Source organism: Oncorhynchus nerka, linkage group LG27 (assembly GCF_034236695.1).
Source record: "Oncorhynchus nerka isolate Pitt River linkage group LG27, Oner_Uvic_2.0, whole genome shotgun sequence".
Taxonomy (NCBI): Eukaryota; Metazoa; Chordata; class Actinopteri; order Salmoniformes; family Salmonidae; genus Oncorhynchus; species Oncorhynchus nerka.
Genome location: NC_088422.1, coordinates 22633954 through 22660434, shown reverse-complemented (window position 1 = coordinate 22660434; position 26481 = coordinate 22633954). Strand labels below are relative to the sequence as shown.

At 41.6% G+C, this 26481-nt stretch overlaps 1 protein-coding gene across 1 annotated transcript; it reads left to right on the top strand.

Annotated features, from left to right (window-relative positions):
* Window positions 1-628: 628 nt before the first annotated feature.
* Window positions 629-25452, top strand: LOC115111176 (transmembrane channel-like protein 2-B). Its single transcript, XM_065011252.1, has 19 exons — window positions 629-665; window positions 1403-1841; window positions 6573-6722; window positions 7151-7241; window positions 9564-9645; window positions 9747-9853; window positions 10017-10115; window positions 13186-13328; window positions 13439-13586; window positions 13838-14032; window positions 14441-14620; window positions 14797-14955; window positions 15175-15303; window positions 15733-15800; window positions 15898-16137; window positions 16221-16346; window positions 16639-16717; window positions 16882-17008; window positions 24254-25452. Exons 1-19 carry the CDS (start codon window positions 629-631, stop codon window positions 24481-24483), a joined length of 2829 nt encoding a protein of 942 aa, XP_064867324.1. The 3' UTR covers window positions 24484-25452.
* The last annotated feature ends 1029 nt before the right edge of the window (window positions 25453-26481 follow it).

Here is a 26481-nt window from a genome sequence, read left to right as displayed (position 1 = left end):
CTGAGAGGGAGAGAGCAGGCTGAACTGAAGAGCTTAATAAGAGGACAACACTGAGCCAAAATGCCTCCTCGGAAGAAAACTGATATTGCAATTAAACTGGAAGAGGGTGGGTAGGATTTATCCTTTTTGTTTTCCAGAGTGGAAATATTTATTCTTTTGGATTTCTCTTGAATACTGAAGAGTATTCAGTTTTTCTCTTTCTTTGATGTGTTTGTAGTAAATATGGAACAGATGTACTACTAACGATCTTACTTTGAGCCAGTTTTCTACAACAGGAAAATAATTCTGCATGAACAAGAAATGTAAATTATTATGTGGATTATAATTCATTTACATTTTTGAAGGGGTTGATACATTTTTCATTAGGTCAAATCAAGTCTGAAATTTCTAAGTGGAAATTACAAACATTAAAATACTTTTTAACTCAAATACACTACAAGTTTGCATTTCTCAGCAACAAAAGAGCTCAAATTAAGATCCTATCTGTACATGTACTATAACATGGAAATTACATCCATACTCTTAAACATGAAACAGTAAGATTGTGAGATTTTTCATGGTTCAAAGACAAAGTACAATATTTGTAGAGCTTTTGACTGACAATGTATATATATATTTTATAGTGGGAATGGATATCGATGGAGAGTTAGACAGTGGGCGTGAGGGTAAGTCATAAGAAGGAGAAAGTGTTTGATGTGTGTGTGTTTATGTGTGTTTGAGTTTACCTGTTTGTTTAATTGTCCAACAGCTGCAAATGTCGGATTTTGGAATAATGTGTTATTCTGAAAAGATGACGTTCTAAATGGGAGACACACTATGTAAAAAATGAACTAACTAAACTAACTGTTTAGCAGCCTTATGGCTTGGGGGTAGAAGCTGTTAAGGAGTTTTGGGATCTAGACTAGTCATGCGGGTACCCCTTGCCGTGCGATAGCAGAGAGAACAGTCTATGACTAGGGTGGCTGGAGTTTTTGACAATTTTTAGGGCCTTCCTCTGACACTGCCTGGTTGGCAGAAAGCTTGGCCCCAGTGATGTACTGGGCCATACACACCACCCTCTGTAGCGCCTTGTGGTTGGATGCCGAGCAGTGCCCTCGATGGTGCAGCTCTAGAACGTTTTGAGGATCTGAGGACCCATGCCAAACCTTTTCAGTCTCCTGAGGGGAATAGACATTATCGTGCCCTCTAACCAACTGTCTTGCGTTTACCCTCCATGACACCATTGGCAATAACCATGGGGAGGCTGGCAACCTGGCTGATTTAGATGTTTGTTTAATTGTTCAGGTTTTAATGTCATTTGTGTGTGTGTGTGTGTGTGTGTGTGTGTGTGTGTGTGTGTGTGTGTGTGTGTGTGTGTGTGTGTGTGTGTGTGTGTGTGTGTGTGTGTGTGTGTGTGTCTCAGATGAGGTCAGGTGGAGAGACAGAAACAGGAAAGTCAAACTCTCTCCACGAGCCGGGGGACGGAATGGCAAACAGGCCACCAGCGAGGAGGAAGAGGAGGAGGAGGACGAGGCACAGAGGAAGAGGGCTCATAAGAAAAAGGCCAAGGTCCAGGACAGCGAGGAAGAGGATGAGGAAGAGGAGAAGAGCGTCAAGCGGAAGGGCCCAAAGGCTGCAGGCAGAAATAAAAAGGCAGTCAAGCAGGTGAGTGAGGAGGAGAGTGAGGAGGAAGAACGAGGGAAGAAAAGGAAAGGCAGAAAATCGACTAGCAAGAACCAGAAAGAAGGGCAGAATAAGGAGAAGAAGAGCGATGCTAAAGGGAAAAGTGACGCCAAAGGCAAAGGAGTGAAGGACAAAGGGAACGAGAAAGACAAGAAAAAGAAGAACGCAAAGTACAGCAGGTGCAGTATCCTTTGAGAGGGCCATCTCTCTCACATATCTCCATGCTCCACACACCATCATGTATGAAGGAGGAGTCTGACAGACTCTGTTCAGATATGCCCCTTCAATGTATTGATTAATTAGTTCAGGGAGTTGAGTCATGAAAATGGGTTATAGGGTTGCAAAAAAGTGTTACAAAATGCTACGACAATGACCTTAGCTCACTATTTGTGAGCTCCCCTCATCTAGCTACACACAATATCCCATAATGAAAAAGCAAAAACAGGCTTTTAGAATTTTTTGCAAATTTATAAAAAACAACAACAACTGAAATATCACATTTGCATAAGTATTCAGACCCTTTACTCAGTACTTTGTTGAAGCAAATTTGTCAGTGATTACAGCCTCGAGTCTTCTTGGGTATGATGCTACAAGTGTGGCACCCCTGGATTTGGAGAGTTTCCCCCATTCTTCTCTACAGATCCTCTCAAGCTCTGTCACGTTGGATGGTGAGTGTCGCTGCACAGCTACTTTCAGTTCTCTCCAGAGATGTTAGATTGTGTTCAAGTCCGGGCTCTGGCTGGGCTACTCAAGGACATTCAGAGACTTGTCCCTACTCCTGCATTGTCTTGGCTGTGTGCTTAGGGTCGTTGTCCTGTTGGAAGGTGAACCTTTGAGGTCCTGAGCACTCTGAAGCAAGTTTTCATCAAGGATCTCTCTGTACTTTGCTCTGTTCATATTTCCTTTGATCCTGACTAGTCTCCAAGTCCCTGCCACTGAAAAACATCCCCACAGCATGATGCTGCCACCACTGTGCTTCACGGTAGGGATGGTGACAGGTTTCCTCAAGACGTGACACTTGGCATTCAGGCCAAAGAGTTCAATCTTGGTTTCATCAGACCAGAGAATCTTGTTTCTCATGATCTGAGAGTCCTTTTTGGTAAACTCCAAGTGGGCTGTCATGTGCCTTTTACTGAGGAGTGGCTTTTGTCTTGCCACTCTACCATAAAGGCCTGATTGGTGGAGTTTTGCAGAGATGGTTGTCCTTCTGTAAGGTTCTCCCATCTCCACAGAGGAACTCTGGAGCTCTGTCAGAGTAACCATTGGGCGGCAAGCTCTAGGAAGCTCTAGGAAGAGTCTTGGTGGTTGCAAACTTCTTCCATTTAGGAATGGGAAAGGGTGATACCTAGTCAGTTGCACAACAGAATATGATGGAGGCCACTGTGTTCTTGGAGACCTTCAATGCTGCAGAATTTTGTTGGTACCCTTCCCCAGATGTGTGTCTTGACACAATCCTGTTTCAAAGCTCTATCGACAATTTCTTCAATGTCATGGCTTGAGTTTTGCTCTGACATGCACTGTCAACTGTGGGACCTTATATAGACAGGTGTGTGCCTTTCCAAATCATGTCCAATCAATTGAATTTACCACAGGTGGACTCCAATCAAGTTGTAGAAACATCTCAAGGATGATCAATGGAAACAGGATGCACCTGAGCTTAATTTTGAGTCTCATAGCGTAAGGTTCTGAATATTTACATAAATAAGGTGTTTCTGTGTAAAAATGTCTAAAAACCTGTTTTCGCTTTGTCTTTATGGGGTATTGTGTGTAGATTGATGAGGAAAATGTTTTATTTAATCCATTTTAGAATAAGGCTGTAACGTAACAAAATGTGGAAAAAATCAAGGGGTCTCAATACTTTCTGAATGCACTGTATATATATATATATATTTGTGTCATCAGCAAACTTAATGATGGTGTTGGAGTTGTGCCTGGCCGTGCAGTTATAAGTGAACAGGGAGTACAGGAGGGGACTGAGCATGCACGCCTGAGGGGCCCCCATGTTGAGGATCAGTGTGCAGGATGTGTTGTTACCTACCCTTACCACCTGGGGTCCATAGCTTAGTGCTGAGTTTTGAGGGCACTATGGTGTTGAATGGTGAGTTGTAGTCAATGAATATCATTCTCACATTGTCCAGGTGGGAAAGGGCAGTGCGGAGTGCAATAAAGATTGCACCATCTGTGGTGCAAATTGGAGTGGGTCTAGGGTTTCTGGGATAATAGTGTTGATGTGAGCCATGACCAGCCTTTCAAAGCATTTCATGGCTACAGACGTGAGTGCTACGGGTCGTCTGCGTAGTCATTTAGGCAGGTTACCTTAGTGTTCTTGGGCACAGGGACTATGGTGGTCTGCTTGAAACATGTTGGTATTACAGACTCAGATAGAGAGAGGTTGAAAATGTCAGTGAACACACTTTCCAGTTGGTTGGGCGCATGTTCTGGCCTAGCAGCCTTGTGAATGTTGACCTGTTTAAAGGTCTTACTCTGATCGGCTGCGGAGAACGTGATCACACAGTCATCCGGAACAGTTGATGCTCTCATGCATGTTTCAGTGTTACTTGCATCGAAGCGAGCATAGAAGGTATTTAGCTCGTCTGGTAGGCCCGTGTCACTGGGCAGCTCTCGGCTGTGCTTCCCTTTGTAGTCTGTAATAGTTCCAAGCCCTGCCACATCCGACGAACGTTGGAGCCCGTGTAGTACGATTCAATCTTAGTCCTGTATTGATGCTTTGCCTGTTTGATGGTTTGTCAGAGGGCATAGCAGGATTTCTTATAAGCTTCCGGGTTAGAGTCCCGCTCCTTGAAAGTGGCAGCTCTACCCTTTAGCTCAGTGTGAATGTTACTTGTAATCCATGGCTTCTGGTTGGGGTATGTACGTACAGTCACTGTGGGGCAGTGAAGTTTCAGCTGTCCGTGGCCTCTCTTCCTTGGTGCACACTGTCACCTTGGGGATAGAAGCTGTTTAGAAGCCTCTTGGACCTAAACTTGTCCAGCTGTGTATGTAACATTTCACGTAAACCCTGTTTCTTGTCTGCATCGAAGTAACGGTCCTTGTACCTAGCATTGAGCATGGCGGCGACACAGTGAAGAGGCTCAGAGAGAATGCCACCGAATCACTTGTTCACAGCCTCAAGTACTTTTGTAAGTTTTAACCCCACAGTCTGTTGGCAGTTTGTTGAGCAGGCGTTTCAATACCATGACAGAGGGTGTCACGTCTGCTGCAGACACAGTTGATGAGCTTATTTCTCCAGTCAGTTGTTCAAATGGCGCTAGGAGTGTGTTCATGTTTCCAAGTTTCAAACATGTTCTCAAATGCCATTGAAATGGCAGCAGCGGTATGAGAACCAGCACATTCATGAGCAATACGACTTTCCTCAGTAGGAAATCCTCATCGACCCACTGTGCTGTCAGAATCATAATGCTCATGGGGCTGACATCGCTGGTACAAATGTCAGTAGTGAAGCTCATGGATGTGAGTTTCAACAATACTGTGTAACTCTGGTAGGGCAACATCTGAAAAATAGTGTGTACCGGGGCTCGACCAGTCGGCAAAAGCCAACATCATCCACAACAGAGGACGGTTGATTGTCAAGGGCAATGAATTCCATTATCTTGGCTTTAAATGATTTTGCCTTTGAGTTGTCTGGCTGAAATGTTCTTACTCTTTCAAATGACTGCTCGACTTGAACTTCTTACGTTGTTGGAAGTGTGCGCTTAGTATTTTTCTGCTTTTGTTCTGTGTAGTGCTGTATTTTTTGTGGCGTACATAGGTATGCACGTCAGCTTTGACATCGGTTTTAAACTAGACATAGAGACGATGCCGATGTTGGCATTTTTAGCTAATATCGTCCGATTTCGATATATCGTGCATCCCGTCTTTAAACTAATAAAATATCTATAAACCACTTAGAAACCTTCTACAAACTTTTACAATCCCCTTTTAAACTCTAAACATATTTTTATTTCAAAACATAAATCCACATTTGACATGATTCTGGATATTAGGCTATTGAGCTATGGAGATATTAAAACTTGATACTTTGAGAAATATGTCTCATCCCAGCAAACAGTGAACGATCCTATAATGCTGGGTAACGTTCCAATTGAGTCCCAGTTAAGTCCAATTGGTTTCCAGCTAACTTTAGCATGACAACATTCCTGATTTTTTTTTTTACCCAGAAAAAACGATTTGATAAACATTGCTGTAATGGTTATGAGAACGTTTGGGGAAATAATCCAATTATGTTGTTTTTCAACGTTTCTAGAATGTGTTAACGTAATGTTAATGGAGAAAACGTATAGTCATGTGATGGGACATCCCTTGGGTCATCCCTGGGAACCTCTGTCAAAAGTGTCCAACCATTTTAACATTCTCAAAATGTCCCCACTAAAGTTTTGGTAATGCATAACCAGTACTTTTCACCAGAATAGAGTTGGGTTGTAGTGGTATTTGTGCTGGCTCAATCATGGGGTAGTGTTGGTTCATAACATTGAGTTGAGGGATTACATGGTCGGAATGGGGTTTGTTCGTGTCTGGTTGGGTCGATGGGAGGACCAGGTTACTGGACTATTCTAGGATATGTTAGTTGACTTGCATGTGTCCCCTCTTGTCCCCTCATTTCAATTCAATTAAATTACATTTAAGGGCTTTATTGGCATGGGAAACATATGCTTACATTGCCAAAGCAATGTTCTCTTTTTGTATTTTCTGTTGGTCTGCCAGATGCGTTTCAACATAATGTGACAAGTTCAAAGTTTATACCATGATAATTGGGCACTGTGTAAAGCCTCTGGCTATACTGCCAACTCTTAGCAAAGACAGTCTGACCGGAACTATAACTCTACTCTGGTTGACACATGGTTGACCCTGACTTGACCCCTGGCCCTGGTAACAGCTCTTTCTTCTGATAGCTCTTCTTCTTCGGGCGAGTCAGAGGACGAGGATTCTCTGTCAGAAGGGGAGATTGCTGCTCAGAAGGAAGAGATGGAGGAGAAGAAGAAGCTGATCGCCACTCTAAGGAACAAACCGTGGCGCATGAAGAGGAGGCTTAAACTCCTCAAGTAAACAAAATGGCCACCATCATGTGTATTCCTCCACTGATTTCCCATTGGCTGATTGCCTTCACATAGGGACTTGCTCTTGCTGTGCTGTTTTCTCTTTTTTCTATAACTACAGTACTTTGCACATTCCTTAAGGCTTACACAATAACTAATGTATTACTTGTGGTGTCATCTTATTTATTTTTTAATTCAATTTAAATATAATTGTGCCTTTGATGCTACATTGCCTGATCAAATGTCCATTTATTTTGTGAAATACTTGAATTACTTTATGGAATGACAAAGTAGATAGATTGTCCATTACCCTTTGCTGATTGATGTTCTTTGACCAGCTTCTCACTGATTTATTGGTGGGTGGTTTATCAAACCAGTGATTGATACTTTTTGTTGGTTGATGAGTCATTCTTTTTTGTGGGTTTAAATTGTAGGGAATGCCAGGCGTTTGTGGAGAAGTTTGAGGGGGCTCTGGGAAAGGGCAAAGGGAGGAAGCTCTACGCCTACAAAGTCATAATGGCTAAGGTAACTTTTCCTAGGCCAAGTGTTAACTTTACAACTGAGTCCACAGTCTTAAATATGAGTTATGTCCTACTGAATCATTATGAATAATTCAAACAAATTATGCATTTATGTTAAGACTTAAGTTAGCTGCCCAGTGACACGAGCCTACTAGACGAGCTAAATTACTTCTATGCTCGCCTCGAGGCAAGCAACACTGAAGCGTGCATGAGAGCATCAGCTGTTCCGGATGACTGTGTGATTACGCTCTCCATAGCTGATGTGAGTAAATCCTTTAAACAGGTCAACATTCACAAGGCCGCAGGGCCAGACGGATTACCAGGACATGAAATCTGAGCATGAGCTGACCAACTGGCAAGTGTCTTCACTGACATTTTCAACCTGTCCCTGACTGAGTCTGTAATATCAACATGTTTCAAGAGGACCAACATAGTCCCTGTCCCCAAGAACACTAAGGTAACCTGACTAAATGACTACCAACCCATAGCACTCACTTCTGTAGCCATGGAGTGATTTGAAAGGCTGGTCATGGCTCACATGAACACCATTATCCCAGAAACCCTAGACCCACTCCAATTTGCATACCGCCCCAACAGATCAACACCAAAGTGCCCTCAAAGCTCATCACTAAGCTAAGGACTAAACAGCTCCCTCTGAAACTGGATCCTGGACTTCCTGATTGGCCTCCCCCAGGTGGAGAATAGGTAACCTAGTGATTAGAGCATTGGGCCAGTAACTGAAAGGTTGCTGGCTCGGTACCCCGAGCTGACAAAGTAGAAATCTTACATTCTGCCCCTGAACAAGGCAGTTAACCCACTGTTCCCCGGTAGGCTGTCATTGTAAATAAGAATTTGTTCTTAACTGGCTTGCATAGTTAAATAAAGGTTAAACATAAAAAAAAAATAACAACACATCTGCCACGCTGATCCTCAACACGGGGACCATTCAGGTGTCAACCTCTCCCTCAACGTTATCAAGACAAAGGAGATGATTGTGGACTACAGGAAAAAGAGGACTGAGCACACCCCCATTCTCATCGAAGGGGCTGTTGTGGAGCAGTTTGAGAGCTTCAAGTTCCTTGGTGTCCAAATCACCAGCAAACTAACATGGTCCAAGCACACGAAGACAGTCATGAATCGAAGCATCCTAACTCGTTGCATCACCGCCTGGTATGGCAACTGCTCAGCCTCCGGCCGCAAGGCACTACAGAGGGTAGTGCGTATTGCCCAGTACATCACCGGAGCAAGTTTCCTGCCATCCAGGACCTCTATACCAGGAGTTGTCAGGGGAAGGCCCTAAACATAGTCAAAGACTCCAGCCACCCTAGTCATAGACTGTTCTCTCTACTACCGCTCTGCAAGCGGTACTGGAGAGCCAAGTCTAGGTCCAAAAGGCTTCTTAAGAGCTTCTATCCCCAAGCCATGAGTCTGCTGAACAGCTAACCAAATGGCTACATAGACTATTTGCATTGCCCCTCCCCCCCTCTTTTTACGCTGCTGCTACTCTCTGTTTATTATCTATGCATAGTCACTTTAACTTTACTTACATGTACATATTACCTCAATTACCTCGACTAACCTGTGCCCCCGCACGTTGACTCTGTACCAGTACCCCTTGTATATAGCCTCGCTACTGTTATTTTACTGCTGCTCTTTAATTATTTGCTATTTAGTTTTTTACGTATCTATTATTTACTTAACACTTATTTTTCTTAAAACTACATTGTTGGTTAAGGGCTTGTAAGTAATTGTACTGTAAGGTCTACACCTGTTATTTGATGTTATTTGATATGGCATGTAAAATACACATTTAACCCTCTAGAGTCTAAGCCCTGTCTAAATCAGGGGACGGGGATGGGGGAAGGGGGGACGGGGTCTACACTAACATATGGCATTGTTTTAAGATGGTTATACCAACGATCATTTAGCTATTTATTTGTTGTTTTTAAATTAAAAATATATGTATGTATTGGATGAAACATTGAAAAAACATTATCGAAAGGAAGTATGTTCTGAAGTTTCGGGATGTCACATGGTCTGACAAACACCATCTCTGCCACCTTTCACTGAAGATGCGGAACGGTTATATCGGCAGATGTGGTGGATTGAGACGCAGCTCATGCAAAAACTGATATCTCTAGCTTAAAGAGATGGGGATTTTTTAATTATGTTAATTTGATTTCCGCTGGAGCACAGAAATTGTAGGCTAAGGGTTAAATCATAAGTGCACCATAATCTTCATGATGTTTTCTTATCAGGAACTATACAGTACGTCTGTGATAAACTTCTATTTTCAAATATTCTCTCTTAACCTTTTTTGTTTCAGAAAATGATCAAGTTCAACCGTGACTTTGACAATTTCAAAACAGCCTGTATTCCATGGGAAAGAAAGATTAAAGAGGTTGAGAGTGGGTACCATTATTTAAAGCTATGAGTTTCTGTCTTGTTCATGTAATGTAGTTCTATCTATTCATTATGTAACTTTTGGAGTTTGAACTCTAACCCTCAGGTCACTTTGGGTCATCTGTGGCTTCCTACTTCATCTTCTTGCGGTGGATGTACGGTCTAAACCTGGTCCTGTTTGGGTTAATGTTTGGTCTTGTTGTTCTCCCAGAGGTGAGCAGCTTTTTTACCTTTAAGCACATAGTCCATTGTCTTGCAAAATATTTGCAGTACATTTGGTCAGCATATGGAGAGATATCGTAGGAGGGACTCACTGTCTCATTCCTACAGTCTTTTCCCCACTTCCCTTTCATTTTTCCTTTCTTTCTATCCGGAGGTGATGATGGGTCTTCCGTATGGGTCTATACCCAGGAAAACTGTTCCCAGAGCGCAGCAGGCCAAAGCCATGGACTACTCCGTCCTACTTGATTTTGGAGTGAGGATCTTTGGAGTGATGCCATATTTAAGCACCTTGTTAAGTTTACTTAAGGTTCAGGTTTACTTCATATGATTGTACATATGAAACAAACATACATAAAATGTGATGTCATACAGTACTTTTAAATTACTGGTTAAAAAAAAGGGTAAAAAGTAGATTTTTAAGACATTCGGGGTCATACATGTTCATGAATAACAGCATCATATTGCATTGTACCTGCAATGTAATTAAACACCCACACCGGTAGAAATACACTGTTTCAAGCTGAAAGACGATGGCCAGAGCTTACCCATGATGTTGCAAAGCGATTTAAGTCAATAAGCCATCGTTTTATTCAAAGTATTATATATTCGGGCTTGAAGTGACAAATCCGAACTGCCAACTTCGGATCCTATATGACAATCAAATTATTTTCAGCCTATGTTTAGTTTCAGGGCTGGGTTTTACTTGAATGTTACCACCCACCAGCGTGGCATTTATTAATCAGAAACAGCTACAAAGTTATTCCTCTTCGCGACGGAGCTGAGCCAAACAGCCTTGTGTCCACTTGGCTGCCTGAGCCAAGGAGCAAATTAAAATAGGCTGTGCAAATGTATGTTTTTGCAAGTCTACTTTTTAAAATATTTTTTCAGAAAATTATCATAATCCATTGAATAATTTGTCCATTTTCATTTTTCTTTGGTGGTCTATATAAACAACGAAACAAAACAAATATATATATATATAATGCCATTTATAAAATGGTTATATATACAGAACCAGTCAAATGTTTGGAAACACCTACTCATTCAAGGGTTTTCATTATTTGTACAATTTTCTACATTTTAGAAAAATAGTGAAGCCATCAAAAATATGAAATAACACATATGGAATCATGTAGTAACCAAAAATGTGTTAAACAATTAAAAATATATTTGATATGAGTTATTATTCAAAGTAGCCACCCAATGCCTTGATGACAGCTTTGCACACTCTTGGCATTTTCTCAACCAGCTACATGAGGTAGTCACCTGGAATGCATTTCACTTATCAGGTGTGCCTTGTTAAAAGTTAATTTGTGGAATTTCTTTCCATCTTAATGCATTTCAGCCAATCAGTTGTGTTGTGACAAGCTAGGGTGGTATACAGAAGATAGCCCTATTTGGTAAAAGACCAAGTTCATATTATGGCAAGAACATCTCAAATAAGCAAAGAGAAATGACAGTCCATCATTACTTTAAGACATGAAGGTCATTCAATCCGGAATTTTTCAAGAACTTTTAAAGTTTCTTCAACTGCAGTTGCAAAAACCATCAAGAGCTATGATTAAACTGTCTCTCATGAGGACCGCCACAGGAAAGGAAGACCCAGAGTTACCTCTGCTGCATAGGATACGTTAACAGCACCTCAGATTGCAGCCCAAGTAAATGCTTCACAGAGTTCGAGTAACAGACACATCACAACATCAACTGTTTAGAGGAGACTGAATGAATCAGGCCTTCATGGTCAAATTGCTGCAAAGAACCACTACTAAAGGACACCAATAAGAAGAAGAGACTTGCTTGGGCCAACAAACATGAAAAATGGACATTAGACCGGTGGAAATCTGTCCTTTGGTCTGATGAGTCGAAATTTAATATTTTTGGTTCCAACTGATGTGTCTTTGTGAGACGCAGAGTAGGTGAACGGATGATCTCCGCATGTGTGGTTCCCACCATGAAGCATGGACGAGGTGGTGTGATGGTGCTTTTCTGGTGATGCTGTCAGTGATTTATTTAGAATTCAAGGCACACTTAACCAGCATGGCTACAACAGCATTCTGCAGTAATACGCCATCCCATCTGGTTTGTGCTTAATGGGACTATCATTTGTTTTTCAACAGGACAATGACCAACACACCTCCAGGATGTGTAAGGGCTATTTGAGCAAGGAGAGTGATGGAGTGTTGTGTCAGATGACCTGGCCTCCACAATCACCCGACCTCAACCCAATTGAGATGGTTTGGGATGAGTTGGACCGCAGAGTGAAGGAAAAGCAGCCAACAAGTGCTCAGCATATGTGGGAACTCATTTAAGACGGTTGAAAAATCATTCCAGGTGAAGCTGGTTGAGAGAATGCCAAGAGTGTGAAAAGTTGTCATCAAGGCCAAGCGTGGCTACTTTGAAGAATCTAAAATCTAAAATATATTTTGATTTGTTTAACACTTTTTTGGTTACTACATGATTCCATATGTATTATTTCATAGTTTTGATGTCTTCGCCCCCCCCCTCCCCCAAAGATGAATGCTTTGATTGGTGTAACGATAGCTTGAACCCACACGTGTCTATTCAGATAATGCAAAGGAACCAGCAAAAGAAAATTCAAGAAACTTATAGTTAGTTACATGCTACATGTCATTTGTGGCATGAATGATTATGAGCAAAGCTATTGTAGCCTATCATTTCAATGAATATGTATATTTCAATTTGTGAATATGTGTAAGTAGCCTTCATCATTCTGACAGGAAATGGCATCGAAATAGTGGCTGCAACTTGTTATGGGTGGGTCCTTTAATAAAGTTGTAACGGTTCTCTTGTGGTGAAGGAGAGTCGGACCAAAATGCAGCGTGTAGATTGCGATCCATGTTTATTCAACAAACGTAACACGAATCTCTACTAAACACTACAAAACAATAAACGTAACGAAAACCGAAACAGCCTAATACTGGTGCACATACACACAGACCAAGGACATCAAGACACTAAGGACAATCACCCACGAAACACTCAAACAATATGGCTGCCTAAATATGGTTCCCAATCAGAGACAACGATAAACACCTGCCTCTGATTGAGAACCACTTCAGACAGCCATAGACCTAACTAGAACACCCCACTAAGCTACAATCCCAATACATACACACCACATACAAAAACCCATGCCACACCCTGGCCTGACCAAATAAATGAAGATAAACACAAAATACTTCGACCAGGGCGTGACAAAAGTGTTACACATTTTCAGTACATCAATTGTACTTGTCACTGTCAGCTTAATTTCAGATGAATGACTTGCATATGAACATGATTATTTTTCTTAATTTCACCAGGGCTACTGCAAGTACTCTGTTCTGTTCTATGGCTACTATAATGACGAACGCACCATCGGACTCCTCCAGTTCAGACTGCCACTGTCCTACCTACTGGTCGGTGTTGGCATCTTCGGCTACAGCCTGATGGTGGTCATTAGAACGTGGGTTAAACACACACACTTGAACATACACATATGCACACAGTAAATACATACTAATCCACATACACACAAACAGTATCCAAAATATTGATGCCAGCAACCCCCCCCAGGATGGCCCATAACTCGGATGAGGGAGGAGATGGTGGGGACGATGGACAGTTTACATTCACCTTTAAGATGTTCACCAGCTGGGATTACCTCATTGGGAACCCAGAGACAGCTGACAACAAGTATGCCTCCATCACCACCAGCTTTAAGGTAAACACAGCAGCAGCTAACACTTAGGCCTATCCATAGCTAATAGACCGACCTACCACTAGCTTGGCACAAGATACTGTTGTTTATGCATAACTTTGTTCTACAAATATCCATTGCTCTTATCTTTAAAAATCTTCAATCTCCCAAGAATCATACACATGTAAAAATGTACTACATGTATGGGCCTAGACACTTACTATCTTCAACCATAGTATCCACTGTGTTTCTCACTAATCGACTGTTCTCGGTAGGAATCCATAGTAGACGAACAGGAGAACCAGAAGGATGAGAACATCCACTTGCGGAGGTTCCTGCGGGTTCTAGCCAATCTTTTCATTCTCTGCAGCCTGGGGGGCAGTGGCTTCCTCATCTATTTTGTGGTCAAGAGGTCTCAGGACTTTGCAAAACTAGATCAGAATACGCTCTCCTGGTATGAAAAGAATGAGGCAGGTTGAGTTGTTATGATCAGATACATGCTGTGCTATGGTTCATCTAGTCAAAGGGAGTGAGCCAGAAATGTACATTTGGTGTTTGTCCTGTTTTCTTCAGTTGTAGGTTGTTGTGCTATTATCTGGGTTGTCATGACAGTCAAACATTTATAAAATATATTTATCATACCACACTTGGGTTACACTTAACTTTCATGAGTAAGCCACTAAAAATTATTACATGTTTATAAATTATATGATACATGTTATACATGTTAATGAATGTAATGCTTATAATACTTATAAATGCTAATACATCTTTATAAAGAAATACTAATTTAATAATAGTATGTTCAGTATTTAATGGTTATTCATTAAAGTATTTTTTTTGTCTTCATCCTGGTGATTGGTTGTTTTACTTTCCAGGTGGAGGTTGTGATGTCACTGCTGGGGCTGGTGTGCCCCCCTCTCTTTGAGACTATCGCTGAGCTGGAGGAGTACCACCCTCGTATCGCCCTCAAGTGGCAGCTGGGACGCATCTTTGCCCTGTTCCTTGGGAACCTCTACACCTTCCTGTTCGCCTTGTTTGATGATGTCAATGAAAAGGTACCAGACAATGTGTCAGTGTTATGAACCTGCAAATGCATGTTTGTGTGTTTTTTCACCTGTGTGTGTGTGTGTGTGCGTGTGTGTGTGTGTGTGTGTGTGTTCCGTACATATTGTATGAATGTATATTTTACTTACTCACCTGAACCTGTCTTTGTGTGTTAACATGTGTACAGTTGGAACAGGAGAAGTACATTAAGAATGCCACTATCTGGGGTCTGAAGGAGTACTATGCCAACTACAGCACCTTCCACAACACTACTGACATCCCCCCTCCGGAGATCCCTCCTGCTGATGTCATCAGAGGGCCGTGCTGGGAGACCGATGTTGGCATAGTAAGGATTACCCGTGTTCTTCCTCCGTTTTCCCTTTATTACTAAACATAGCAGTGGCTGACCACCGTTTTTTATTATTTTGTTGTTCCTCCTGGGTTTTCCTCCACCTGACCTGGGCAGCCCATAAAATTTCTGTCATTGTGCACAGGGTGATGAGACTGAGGCTGTGTGGCATGCTGGGCGTTTCATGTTTAGTTTCCCTTCTGTGCTGCCCTCTAGGAGTTTGTGAAGCTCACCGTCTCTGACATCCAGGTGACATATCTGACCATCCTCATTGGTGACTTTGTGCGAGCCGTGATTGTGCGTTTCCTCAACTACTGCTGGTGCTGGGACCTGGAGGCTGGATTTGTACGTGCTAGGCTTCTGAAGAATAACATAACTACTGTTCTACTGTGTGTGTGTTCCCATTCTATCGTAAGACATTTTGGTAGCACTTTACATTACAGTATGGGATAAAGTGGTAATAACATGTATGGTAGTATGGTAACAGGGTATACTTACTCTCTATCAATACAATCCAGCACTACTATATTGCTCTTTACTTTGTTTTATCTTTGCTTATTGTATGTGTGAGAACAAGTAAACTTGATACCACACAGCAACATCTGGCACGATAGGTGATCCTTCGCATTCACCAAGACACAGGACACTGCCCTGGGAAGTTAATTACTGAGAGAGAGAAAGAGGGAGAGAGAAAGGGGGGACAATGAACAGAATTATGTTTACATTATTTATCTCATGCATTGCACTATTTAAAATATGTATATGTGATTCTAGCCGTCTTATGGAGAGTTTGACATCAGCGGCAACGTGCTTGGATTGATCTTCAATCAAGGAATGATTTGGTGAGTAAATATGAGACATCACATAAACCATCAACACATTTCCAATCCACCTGTAAGTTGTGTTTATCACATATTTCTGTATCTGTGTTTGTTTCAGGATGGGTGCGTTCTACGCCCCTGGCCTGGTAGGGCTGAACGTCCTGCGTCTCCTCTCCTCGATGTACTACCAGTGCTGGGCCGTGATGAGCTGTAACGTTCCCCATGAGAGGGTCTTCAAGGCCTCTAAATCCAACAACTTCTACATGGGCCTCCTCCTCCTGGTGCTCTTCCTCAGCCTTCTGCCTGTGGTTTACACCATAATGACCCTGCCGCCCTCCTCTGACTGTGGCCCCTTCAGGTGTCTCTCATGCACACACACACACACACGCACGCACACATACACACTAGGCACACATCTAATGCTGGTCTCTTGTCTACTAGTGGAAGGGCGCAAATGTATGATGTTGTCATGGAGACTATAGAGAAGGACCTACCAGCGTTCATTGGTAATATATTCACCTACGCAACTAATCCTGGGCTGATCATACCAGCTGTGCTGCTGATGGTGTATGTACACACACACACACGCGCGCACACACACACACACACACACACACACACACACACACACACACACACACACACACACACACACACACACACACACACACACACACACACACACACACACACACACACACACACACACACACACACACACACACACACACACACGCGTGCGCACACACGCGCACACATGCACACACACGCACACACACACACACTAAAGCAAACATGCATATGGTCATAGTAACACACACATGCTCATCATATCAATAGTTCTGTGATCCTGTGTCAGGTTGGCCATCTACTATCTGAATGCAACCTCCAAAAACTATCAAAATGCCAACCTGGAACTGAAGAGGAAGATGCAAATGGTAAATGACCATGAGCAACTGAGCTGCCGTCTCTCAGGACTTAAATCCTATACTGTAAATAATGACATGTTATTCAGTACTGTTAAATGCATGTACGTAATGCTGAAGGGGTGTGTAAATATGAATGCAGCAACACCAACAGTATAATCTGCGGTTGTGTTTAGGCTAGAGATGAGGAGAAGAACAGGAGGAACAACAAGGAGAGTACCAACCAGGTGATGCATGACCTGGTTGGCCTTCTTCCCAACCGTTCTCTAATCCCCCCTCCTGCTGAAGAAGCACCCCCACCAGGTCAGTTCACATAGCCTACTCTACCTTCCTACCATCTCCACTCAGCACCACTTGGTGGTTGGATGTTTTTTTGGCATTAAGAAAAAAATGTGAACCCACTTCAAAGATCAATCGAAGAAACAGTTTGTTTTGAGTGAATTGTGTCATAACATCGCTCCGAAGCAGAGCTGTCAAAAAGTATTCACACAATTGGACTTTTTCCACATTTTGTTGTGTTACAGCCTAAATTTAAAATGGATTAAATTGAGATTTTGTGTCACTGGCCTACACACAATACCCCATAATGTTAAAGAGCATTTATGTTTTACATTTTTTAAAGCAAATTAATTAATAACGAAAAGCTGAAATGTCTCACTTCAGTAAGTATTCAACCCCTTTGTTTTGGAAAGCCTAAATCAATTCAGGAGTAAACATTTGCACATAATAAGTTGCATGGACTCACTCTCTGGGCAATAATAGTGTTTAACATGATTTTTGAATGACTACCTCATCTCTATACACCACACATACAATTATCTGTAAGGTCTCTAAGTCGAGCAGTGAATTTCAAACTCAGATTAAACCCCAATGACCAGGAAGGTTTTCCCAATGCCTCGCAAAGAAGGACAGGTATTGGTAGATTAGTACAAATAAAAAGCAGATGTTGAATATTTTGAGCATGTTGAAGTTATTAATTACACTTTCGATGGTGTATCAATACACCCAGTCTCTACAAACATGCAGGCGTCCTTCCTAACTCAGTTGCCGGAGAGGAAGGAAACCGCTCCGAGATCTCACCATGGTGACTTTAAAACAGTTACAGAGTTAAATGGCTGTGATAGGAGAAAACTGAGGAAGGCTCAACAACATTGTAGTTACTCCACAATACTAACCTAGTTGACTGAGTGAAAAGAAGGAAACCTGTACAGAATATAAATATTCCAAAACATGGATCCTGTTTGCAATAAGCCACTAAAGTAAAACTGTAAAGAATGTGGCAAATAAATTAACTTTATGTCCTGAACACAAAGCGTTATGTTTGGGGCAAATCCAAGGCAAGGTAAGACAGAAAAAAACCATATTGCAACCTATGGGTTGTGATAATTGCATGGTTTTCTCTATCACCTGTTAGTTTATACAGTGCTTTATACAGAAAGTTTATACAGAAAGTTTATACAGAAAGTATTCAGACCCCTTGACCTTTTTCCACATTTTGTTACGTTACAGCCTTATTCTAAAATGGATTACATGGTTTTTTCCCTCATCAATCTACACACAATACCCCATAATGACAAAGCAAAAACGGGTTTTTAGAAATTTGTACAAATGTATAAAAAAAAACCTAAAAAAATTGTACATTTACATAAGCATTCAGACCCTTTACACAGTACTTTGTTGAAGCAGCTTTGGTAGCAATTACAGCATTGGGTCTTCTTGGGTATGATGCTACAAGATTGGCAGCCCCTGTATTTGGGGAGTTTCTCCCATTCTGCTCTGCAGAACCTCTCAAGCTCTGTCAGGTTGGATGGGGAACGTTGCTGCACAGCTATTTTCAGGTCTCTCTAGAGATGTTCGATCGGGTTCAACACCAGGCTCTGACTGGCCACTCAAGGACATGCAGAGACTTGTCCCAAAGCCACTCCCGCGGTGTCTTGGCTGTGTGCTTAGGGTTCACCTTTCTGTTGGAAGGTGAACCTTCACCCCAGTCTGAGGTCCTGAGTACTCTGGGGCAGATTTTCATCAAGGATCTCTCTGTACTTTGCTCCTTTAATTTTTCACTCGATCTTGACTAGTCTCCGAGTCCCTAAAAAACATCCCCACAACATGATGCTGTCACCACCATGCTTCACCATAGGGATGGTGCCAGATGTGGCACTTGGCATTCAGGCCAAAGAGTTCAATCTTGGTTTCATCAGACCAGAGAATCTTGTTTCTCATGGTCTGAGAGTCTTTAGGTGCCTTTTGGCAAACTCCAAGCAGGCTGTCACGTGCCTTTTACTGAAGAGTGGCTTCTGTCTGGCCACTCAACCATAAAGACTGATTGGTGGAGTGCTGCAGAGACGGTTGTCCTTCTGGAAGCTTCCCCCATCTCCACAGAGGAACTCTGGAGCTCTGTCAGAGTGACCATCGGGTTCTTGGTCACCTCCCTGACCAAAGCCCTTCTACCCCAATTGCTCAGTTTGGGCGGGCGGCCAGCTCTAGGAAGAGTCTTGGTGGTTCCAAACTTCTTCCATTTTGGAACGATGGAGGCCACTGTGTTCTTGGGCACCTTCAATGCAGAAGAAATGTTTTGGTACCCTTCCCAAGATCTCTGCCTCGACACAATCCTCTTTCGAAGATTTTTGGACAATTCCTTCGACCTCATGGCTTGGTTTTTACTCTGACATGCACTGTCAACTGTGGAACCTTATATAGACAGGTGTGTGCCTTTCCAAATCATGTCCAATCAATTGAGTTTACCACAGGTACCACATTTCGAGTCTCATAGCAAAGGGTCTGAATACTTATTTAAATAAGGTGTTTCTGTTTATTTATTTTTACAAATTTGCAAAAAAATCTAAAAACCTGTTTTCACTTTGTCATTATGGGGTATTGTGTGTAGATTGCTGAGGATTTGTATTTATTTAAGCAATTTTAGAATAAGCTGTAATTTAACAAAATGTAGAAAAGGTCAAGGGGTCTGAATATTTTCTGAAGGCACTGTATGCCTTGCCACCGTGATATATAGGCCTAAGCTCGAGAAAGTAAGAAGACACAGAGGGAGAATGAATTCAACAACACCTTTTGTTTAATCACAAAAAGGAGTGCAACATCGTTCAGGTGGAGTCCACAATGCATATGCATATTGCATGTTACAAACAGTTACATGGCCTACAGGAAGGTCAATCAAGTTAATGTTTCTGACATTTTCAGACTACTAAACAACTATTGATTTAGAACAGTGTTATCACAAGTCGCAAAGAATATAGCACTATTTCAATTTCAACATCATCAATCAAATCACTTATGCTTAGTCTAATACAGTGACAACTAGATTCCCAAAACAATTTAGTCCAATCAATGTAAGCTAAATATCAGGTGGCTGTCCATGTTACTGATTTGTGTGTGTGTGTGTGTGTGTGTGTGTGTGTGTGTGTGTGTGTGTGTGTGTGTGTGTGTGTGTGTGTGTGTGTGTGTGTGTGTGTGTGTGTGTGTGTGTGCATAAGTAGAAAAAACATGTTGACTCACCTAACTTGTTGAGAAATGCCAACGCCATCCTCCTTTCCTTCATATTGCCAAAACAGTCTATTACCCTGTCAAACAGGACAGGACACACTTTTAGTTCATGTTGTTCTAGACTCCCTGACTAAAATGCTTGATTGTAAGCCTAACTTTATTTAATGAGCAAAGATGAGCCAGCTAGTTAACATTAGCTTACTGCATCTAGCTACATATGGAACTTCTATCCTCTCAGGCCAGGGGCATAATGTATAATTTTATAGTTGGTTCCCAATCGCCGTTATAATCATTGGCCATTATGGAGAATTAAGTAAAACTACAATTCCAAATCTCTATCTCCATCCATGGCTAATTTAGGAAAGTGCCAATTTGAACTAGCTAGCTATCCACCAGAGTACAACAACACAACGAGATGCAACAATTCAAGTTTTTTCTGTCAATGATGTTTGGCTTTTGATGTTTTACATTTGTAATATGATTGGTGTGAAGCCAAATCCAAATTTCCCATGACATTTTTTTTTGGTGCGCCAAGACCGTTCACAGTTGAGTTTGCTCAGTTTAGCTAAATGCTGATTGGCTATTGAGTTTATTTAGTTTCTTTTATTTTTACAGGGACAGTGCACATTAATCAACATTTCAGTAAAAGTGCCGGTTTTAGCCAGCTGGCTAATTTTCAACCGCAGTCCCTGGGCAGGTTATTAAAAACAATTACAATATAGACAATCCTTGACCAGTGAGCACACGCAGAGCAACATAGGACAAGCAAGACATAGCATACAGACAGAGCAACATAGAACAAGCAAGACGTAGCATACAGACAGAGCAACATAGAACAAAAAGCAGCAAGACAAAATTCATAAAAGCAACAAAGTGTTCCCACACCTCACAAGCTAGAGACAACAGACAACATGGAAAGCGGCAATACACAGCTAGGGACCATGTTCACAAATCTGATTGACCTTCAGCCATGTCTTCATGCATTTTGGGAAAGTGTGATACGTGGTGCAGTTATGTGTGTCTGATGGCAGTGTATTCCAGACATGGGAAGCTCTCACAGAGAAAGCGGATTTACTAAAGGTGCTTTTCCTTAAGGGAACTATACAGTCACCTCTCATGGCAGACCTTGTGGATCTGCAGCCGTATGTTTGGGTTTTCTGTTTAACAAAACTACTGAGTGGAGGGGGAGCCAGGCCATTTAGGATCTTGAATACAAGACATGCGTCGGTGTATTGCACAAGATTTTCCCAACTCATGAGCTCATGCTTTCTGAGGATGTAACAGTGATGATGGCTATTGGGCTTCCTATCAAGCACTTTGAGAGCCTGTTTGTAGACAGACTGAATAGGTTTTAATGTTCTACAGCAAGCTTGGGCCCAACTAGTCAAGCAGTATGTTAAGTGGGGGAGTATCATAGATTTGAAGTACAGTTTTGCTAATTCTGTAGTCAAACAATTTCGTATAAATCGGAAATTAGCTAGGTTGAATTTGGTTATCTGAATGACCTTTTTCACATGCTTTTTAAAAGAGAGGTTGGAATCAAGTATGATGCCAAGGTACTTAAAATCAGATACCACCTGGAGCTTCTCCCCTGACACATAGACATCTGGCTCAGTAGCATCTGTTGCCCTCTTTGTGAAGAACATGCAAACAGTTTTTTTCACATTGAGATGCAAACACGAGTCAATGAGCCACTTTGTAACCTGGACCATTGCAGTAGTGAGTTCTTGTGCAGCTTGTTGTTTGCTCTTTGCATGCACATATATCACTGTATCATCTGCATACATTTGAACTTCAGACCCAGTACAGACAGAAGGCGGATCATTAATGTACAGGCTGAACAGGAAATGCCCCAGTATTGACCGTTGGGGCACACCCACATCATAGCTAAGAGTGGGCGACAGCTCATTGCTCACTCTGACACACTGAGTTCTGCCTTCAACGTATGATTTCATCCATCTCAAGGCATCGGGGGAAAAGTTGAACTTGGACAATTTTGTGATGAGAATCTCATGTTTAACAGTATCAATAGCCTTCCTTAGGTCCAGAAACACAGCCCCAACAACGCCCCCTTTGTCCATCTTGGACTTCACATTTTCCAGAAGAAAGCAGTCGGCCGTTTCTGTGGAGTGTTTCGCTCTGAAGCCAAACTGCATGGAGTGTAATGTGAAGAGGCTGTTGCTGAGGTGGGCAATCAGTTGTTCTGCTACACACTTTTCAACAAACTTTGACATCACAGGTAGTATACTAATGGGCATGTAGTTACTCACGTCAGCAGGGTCGCCCGATTTGAAGATGGCCGTTATTATGGCCGAATTCCATACCCTTGGAAACACCCCGAGACCAATAGATGTGTTGGTGACCTTAGTAATGGGGCCAATGAGTGACTCTTTGTAGTTTTTAAGAAAGGTAGAGTCCAGCCCAAACACATATTTGGCTTTAGAGTTCTTTAGTGAGCTAATCACCTTGTTCACCTTTGTCTCAGAAACCTCCCTTATGATGAAGACAGGTTGAGTGTAATTTACTAGCACTGAGCCCAATAAACCAGTGGAGGGGTTCTGTGTTAGTACCCTGACAGAGTCAATAAAGTAGGAATTGAAGGCTATTGCTATTTTGACTGCATCCCGTGTTACATTGTTATTCATCATGATTTCTAGTCTTTTTGCAGTGTTACTATGGTCTTTCCCTGTTAACTTGTTTAGCTTCACCAATTATGTTAATAAAAAGGTTTGTCTTGGCCTGTCCGATTTCTTTCATCACCTTATTTCTCAACATGGTAAACCTACATCTGTCATGCTCTAATTTGGATATTAGGGCTATTATTAGAGCATAATATCGTTCTTTCATCAATTTCTAGATTTCTCCATTTAGCCAAGGAAGAGTGTTAGTGAACAGGTAGTTTAAAAGTTTCCGATAAATGTTGGACTTGTATTTGTTACGCCTAAGCGGTTCAGTGGAATAGGGAGCGAGGTAGACTTGGTCATTATTCAGAACATTATGGTACGCTGTGTCCTGTCCGCTCCCGTGGAACGGTGAACCAATGTGTTTGGTGTTGATATTCTCCGGTAGTAGACTGATTGTGTCATCCCAGCAAGGATGCACTGACATTATCACTAGAGCAGCTAAATAACTGACAATCATGGCAAAGTACTGGAGATAAAACACATAATTGAGCTTTAACTCTTTGCATGAGTTACTTAGCTGGGGTCGGCGTACACCTGATGTTTTACATAAAATAACAGCATTCGTATGAGAAGCGGCACCTGCCGCACCACCCTGTCTTCCGTCCGCCATTATTAGTTTATACTTTTTTAATCAAGGGAGGCCACATGCTTGCTGGCTTCCCTTGCATTCAATGCTACTGGTGGCAACAATATCCTACTCTTTTTGACCTGACAGCATCAGATAGATGGGCTACACATACAGAGACAAAGGGGAGATGTTTGCTTGCTTGGATGCTTTCTCCGATGAGATACATTCAGCCAATTACGAATTGAAGGGAAATTCTGAAACACAGAGAGACAAAAGGTACATTTAATTTAATTTAATTTTTTTATTTGTTCATTTTGGTGGTGGCTGCATTATGTTATGGGTATGCTTGTCATTGGCAAGGACTGGGGAGTTAAAATAAAAAATAAAAATACATGGAATAGAGCCAAGCACAGGCAAAATCCTATAGGAAAACCTGGTTCAGTCTGCTTTCCAACAGACACTGGGAGACAAATGAACATTAAAGCATGGCAATAACCTAAAACACAAGGCCAAATATACACTGGAGTTGCTTACCAAGACAACATTGAATGTTCCTGAGTGGCCTAATTACAGTTTTGACTTAAATCGGCTTGAAACTCTATGGCAAGTAGGGTTTTTTTCTCTTTTTTTAATGCAAAAAAATCTAAGAACATGTTTTCACTTTTTCATTTTGGGGTATTATGTGTAGGTGGGTAAGAAAAAAATATATTTGATCCATTTTGAATTCAGGTTGTAACACAATAATATGTGGAATAAGTAGCTGTACATCCACCCCGTTTTTCTCTTTTGCTTTTTCAGACAACATGAGCGAGAAGGGCAGCAAATTTCCCAAGGTGGCAAAACGTCCAGGAGCAGCTGACAATGTCAAGGGGGTTAACCTTCAGAAGGATGTTTCATTGGCTGCACCAAACTCCCAAGCGGCTGTGACCCGCCCCCCAGGCCCAAGGGGGCCGCCTGGAAACGCCAGAGGACCACCCCCAGGGCCGGGAAGGGGCAGAGGGAGGGGTGCACCTCCTCCTAAATTCTAATTAGGTGAAAAACAGTGTGCTAAGATGTCCACACCACCCTCACGACTCCTGTTGCGGGCCGGGATATCTTTCGTTTGTGCAGTGCACGCCAGCCAAGTTCGCCAGGTGCACAGTGTTTCCTCCGACACATTGGTGCGGCTGGCTTCCGGGTTGGATGCGCGCTGTGTTAAGAAGCAGTGCGGCTTGGTTGGGTTGTGTTTCGGAGGACGCATGGCTTTTGACCTTCATCTCTCCTGAGCCCGTACGGGAGTTGTAGCTATGAGACAAGATAGTAATTACTAACAATTGGATACCACGAAATTTGGGAGAAAATGAGGTAAAATAAAATAAAAAATATATATTTTTTTTTGAAAGCATGATTTTCAGAAATTTTTATTAAATTAAATATAACTGCAACATCTGAACGATTATTTGTGAGTAAAAACTACAACAAAGGAAATTGTTTAATTTAGACCATATTCATAATATTTCTATCAACTTAAGAATTCTACGTTTTTGCAACAACTTGCTATTTGGTTCCGTTTGTAGAGGATTGTGGCCAATTCAAATTTGTTAGAATTTATAATACTTTTAAACAATGTTGTATGCGTGTTTGAAGTATATTTCTACATTAGTGTTAAAGTTGAACTGAAACGCTCAAATCAACATGCAACATTGATTTACATGGCGATGTTGGGTAACCTTGTTGAACATGATGTTCTGAAAATGCTTTTAGAACTTAATATTATACTTTTTTCCCAACGCCTAGCACAAGGGCTGTTCCATGTCATTTCAGCAACACATGACACCCACCATCTCAGATTGTCCTGTCGTTAGAAACAGATAAGATTAACATTCCTGCAACATTATTTGGTTGAAATATAATTAGATCTCTGAGAAATTAAGCTAATTGATTGCACCCAAATTGGCCATTTTAATTGATAGGATTCATATAATATTCAATAAATATAGTACCTTACACCCGATTTGGACAAAACTTGTTTCTAACATTGAGTAAGACATGAGGAATCCAAATAAATTGTCAAAAGCCACCCACGCACCCTCCACACCAATCCCACCCTAACAATGAGTATACAGTATCAGTTCTCTATGCCCGACAAGTAGTATGGAGCTCTGGCTTGGAGTATTGTTTCTTCATCCTATGTAATGTATTCTCTGTGATTTTGGTGAAGTTTTTTTCCCTTGTTTCCGAGAAATTAGTAATTGAAGTTGTTACATCCTGATTTTACCAGGTGCTGACCTAGGAGAGGCTAGCTAACGAGCTGGGCTAGAAACATCTGGCTAAACTAGTAGTCAGTTGATGTTAGCTAGCTATCTAGGTGTCTGTTCTAAAAGAGTTAGCTACAGACATGTAGGGTTGTTAACAGTGCCCACTAATATCAAATCAATTGCAGCTAGTAAATCCTGCACTGTAGCGAGCTATTCCAGTAATGTCACTAGCTAATCACACAGCACAGTTGTTGATCACACAGCACAGTTGATCTTTTTTTGTAAATTTATAGTTCATGCCATGTTACCTGGCTAGACTTGAACAGAATAGTCTTCTAAAAAGGCACTTATTTTAATATTTGTTTTATTATTATCCTTGAAAAAATTATCAAGGCTACTAACGTGCATTGTAACATAAATATTAGTTTTCAGCAGTTGTAAAGGGTAGGAATGTTGTGGGGAAATTCTTGCACAGGCACACTCAAAGTCAATCTTAAATGAATCATTATTTATTGTCAGCACACTGGAGAGGTTCCAACCAACTCAATGCACCATAGCACACATGTCAATCAAAATATGGTTCCCAATCAGAGAAAATTACTAACACCTGCCTCTGATTGAGAACCATATCAGGCCAAACACAGAAACAGACAAACTAGACACACAACATAGAATGCCCACCCAGCTCACGTCCTGACCAACACTAAAACAAGGAAAACACACAAGAACTATGGTCAGAACGTGACAGAAATTAGTTATATAAAAAGCACAAACATTAAAATTCCCATT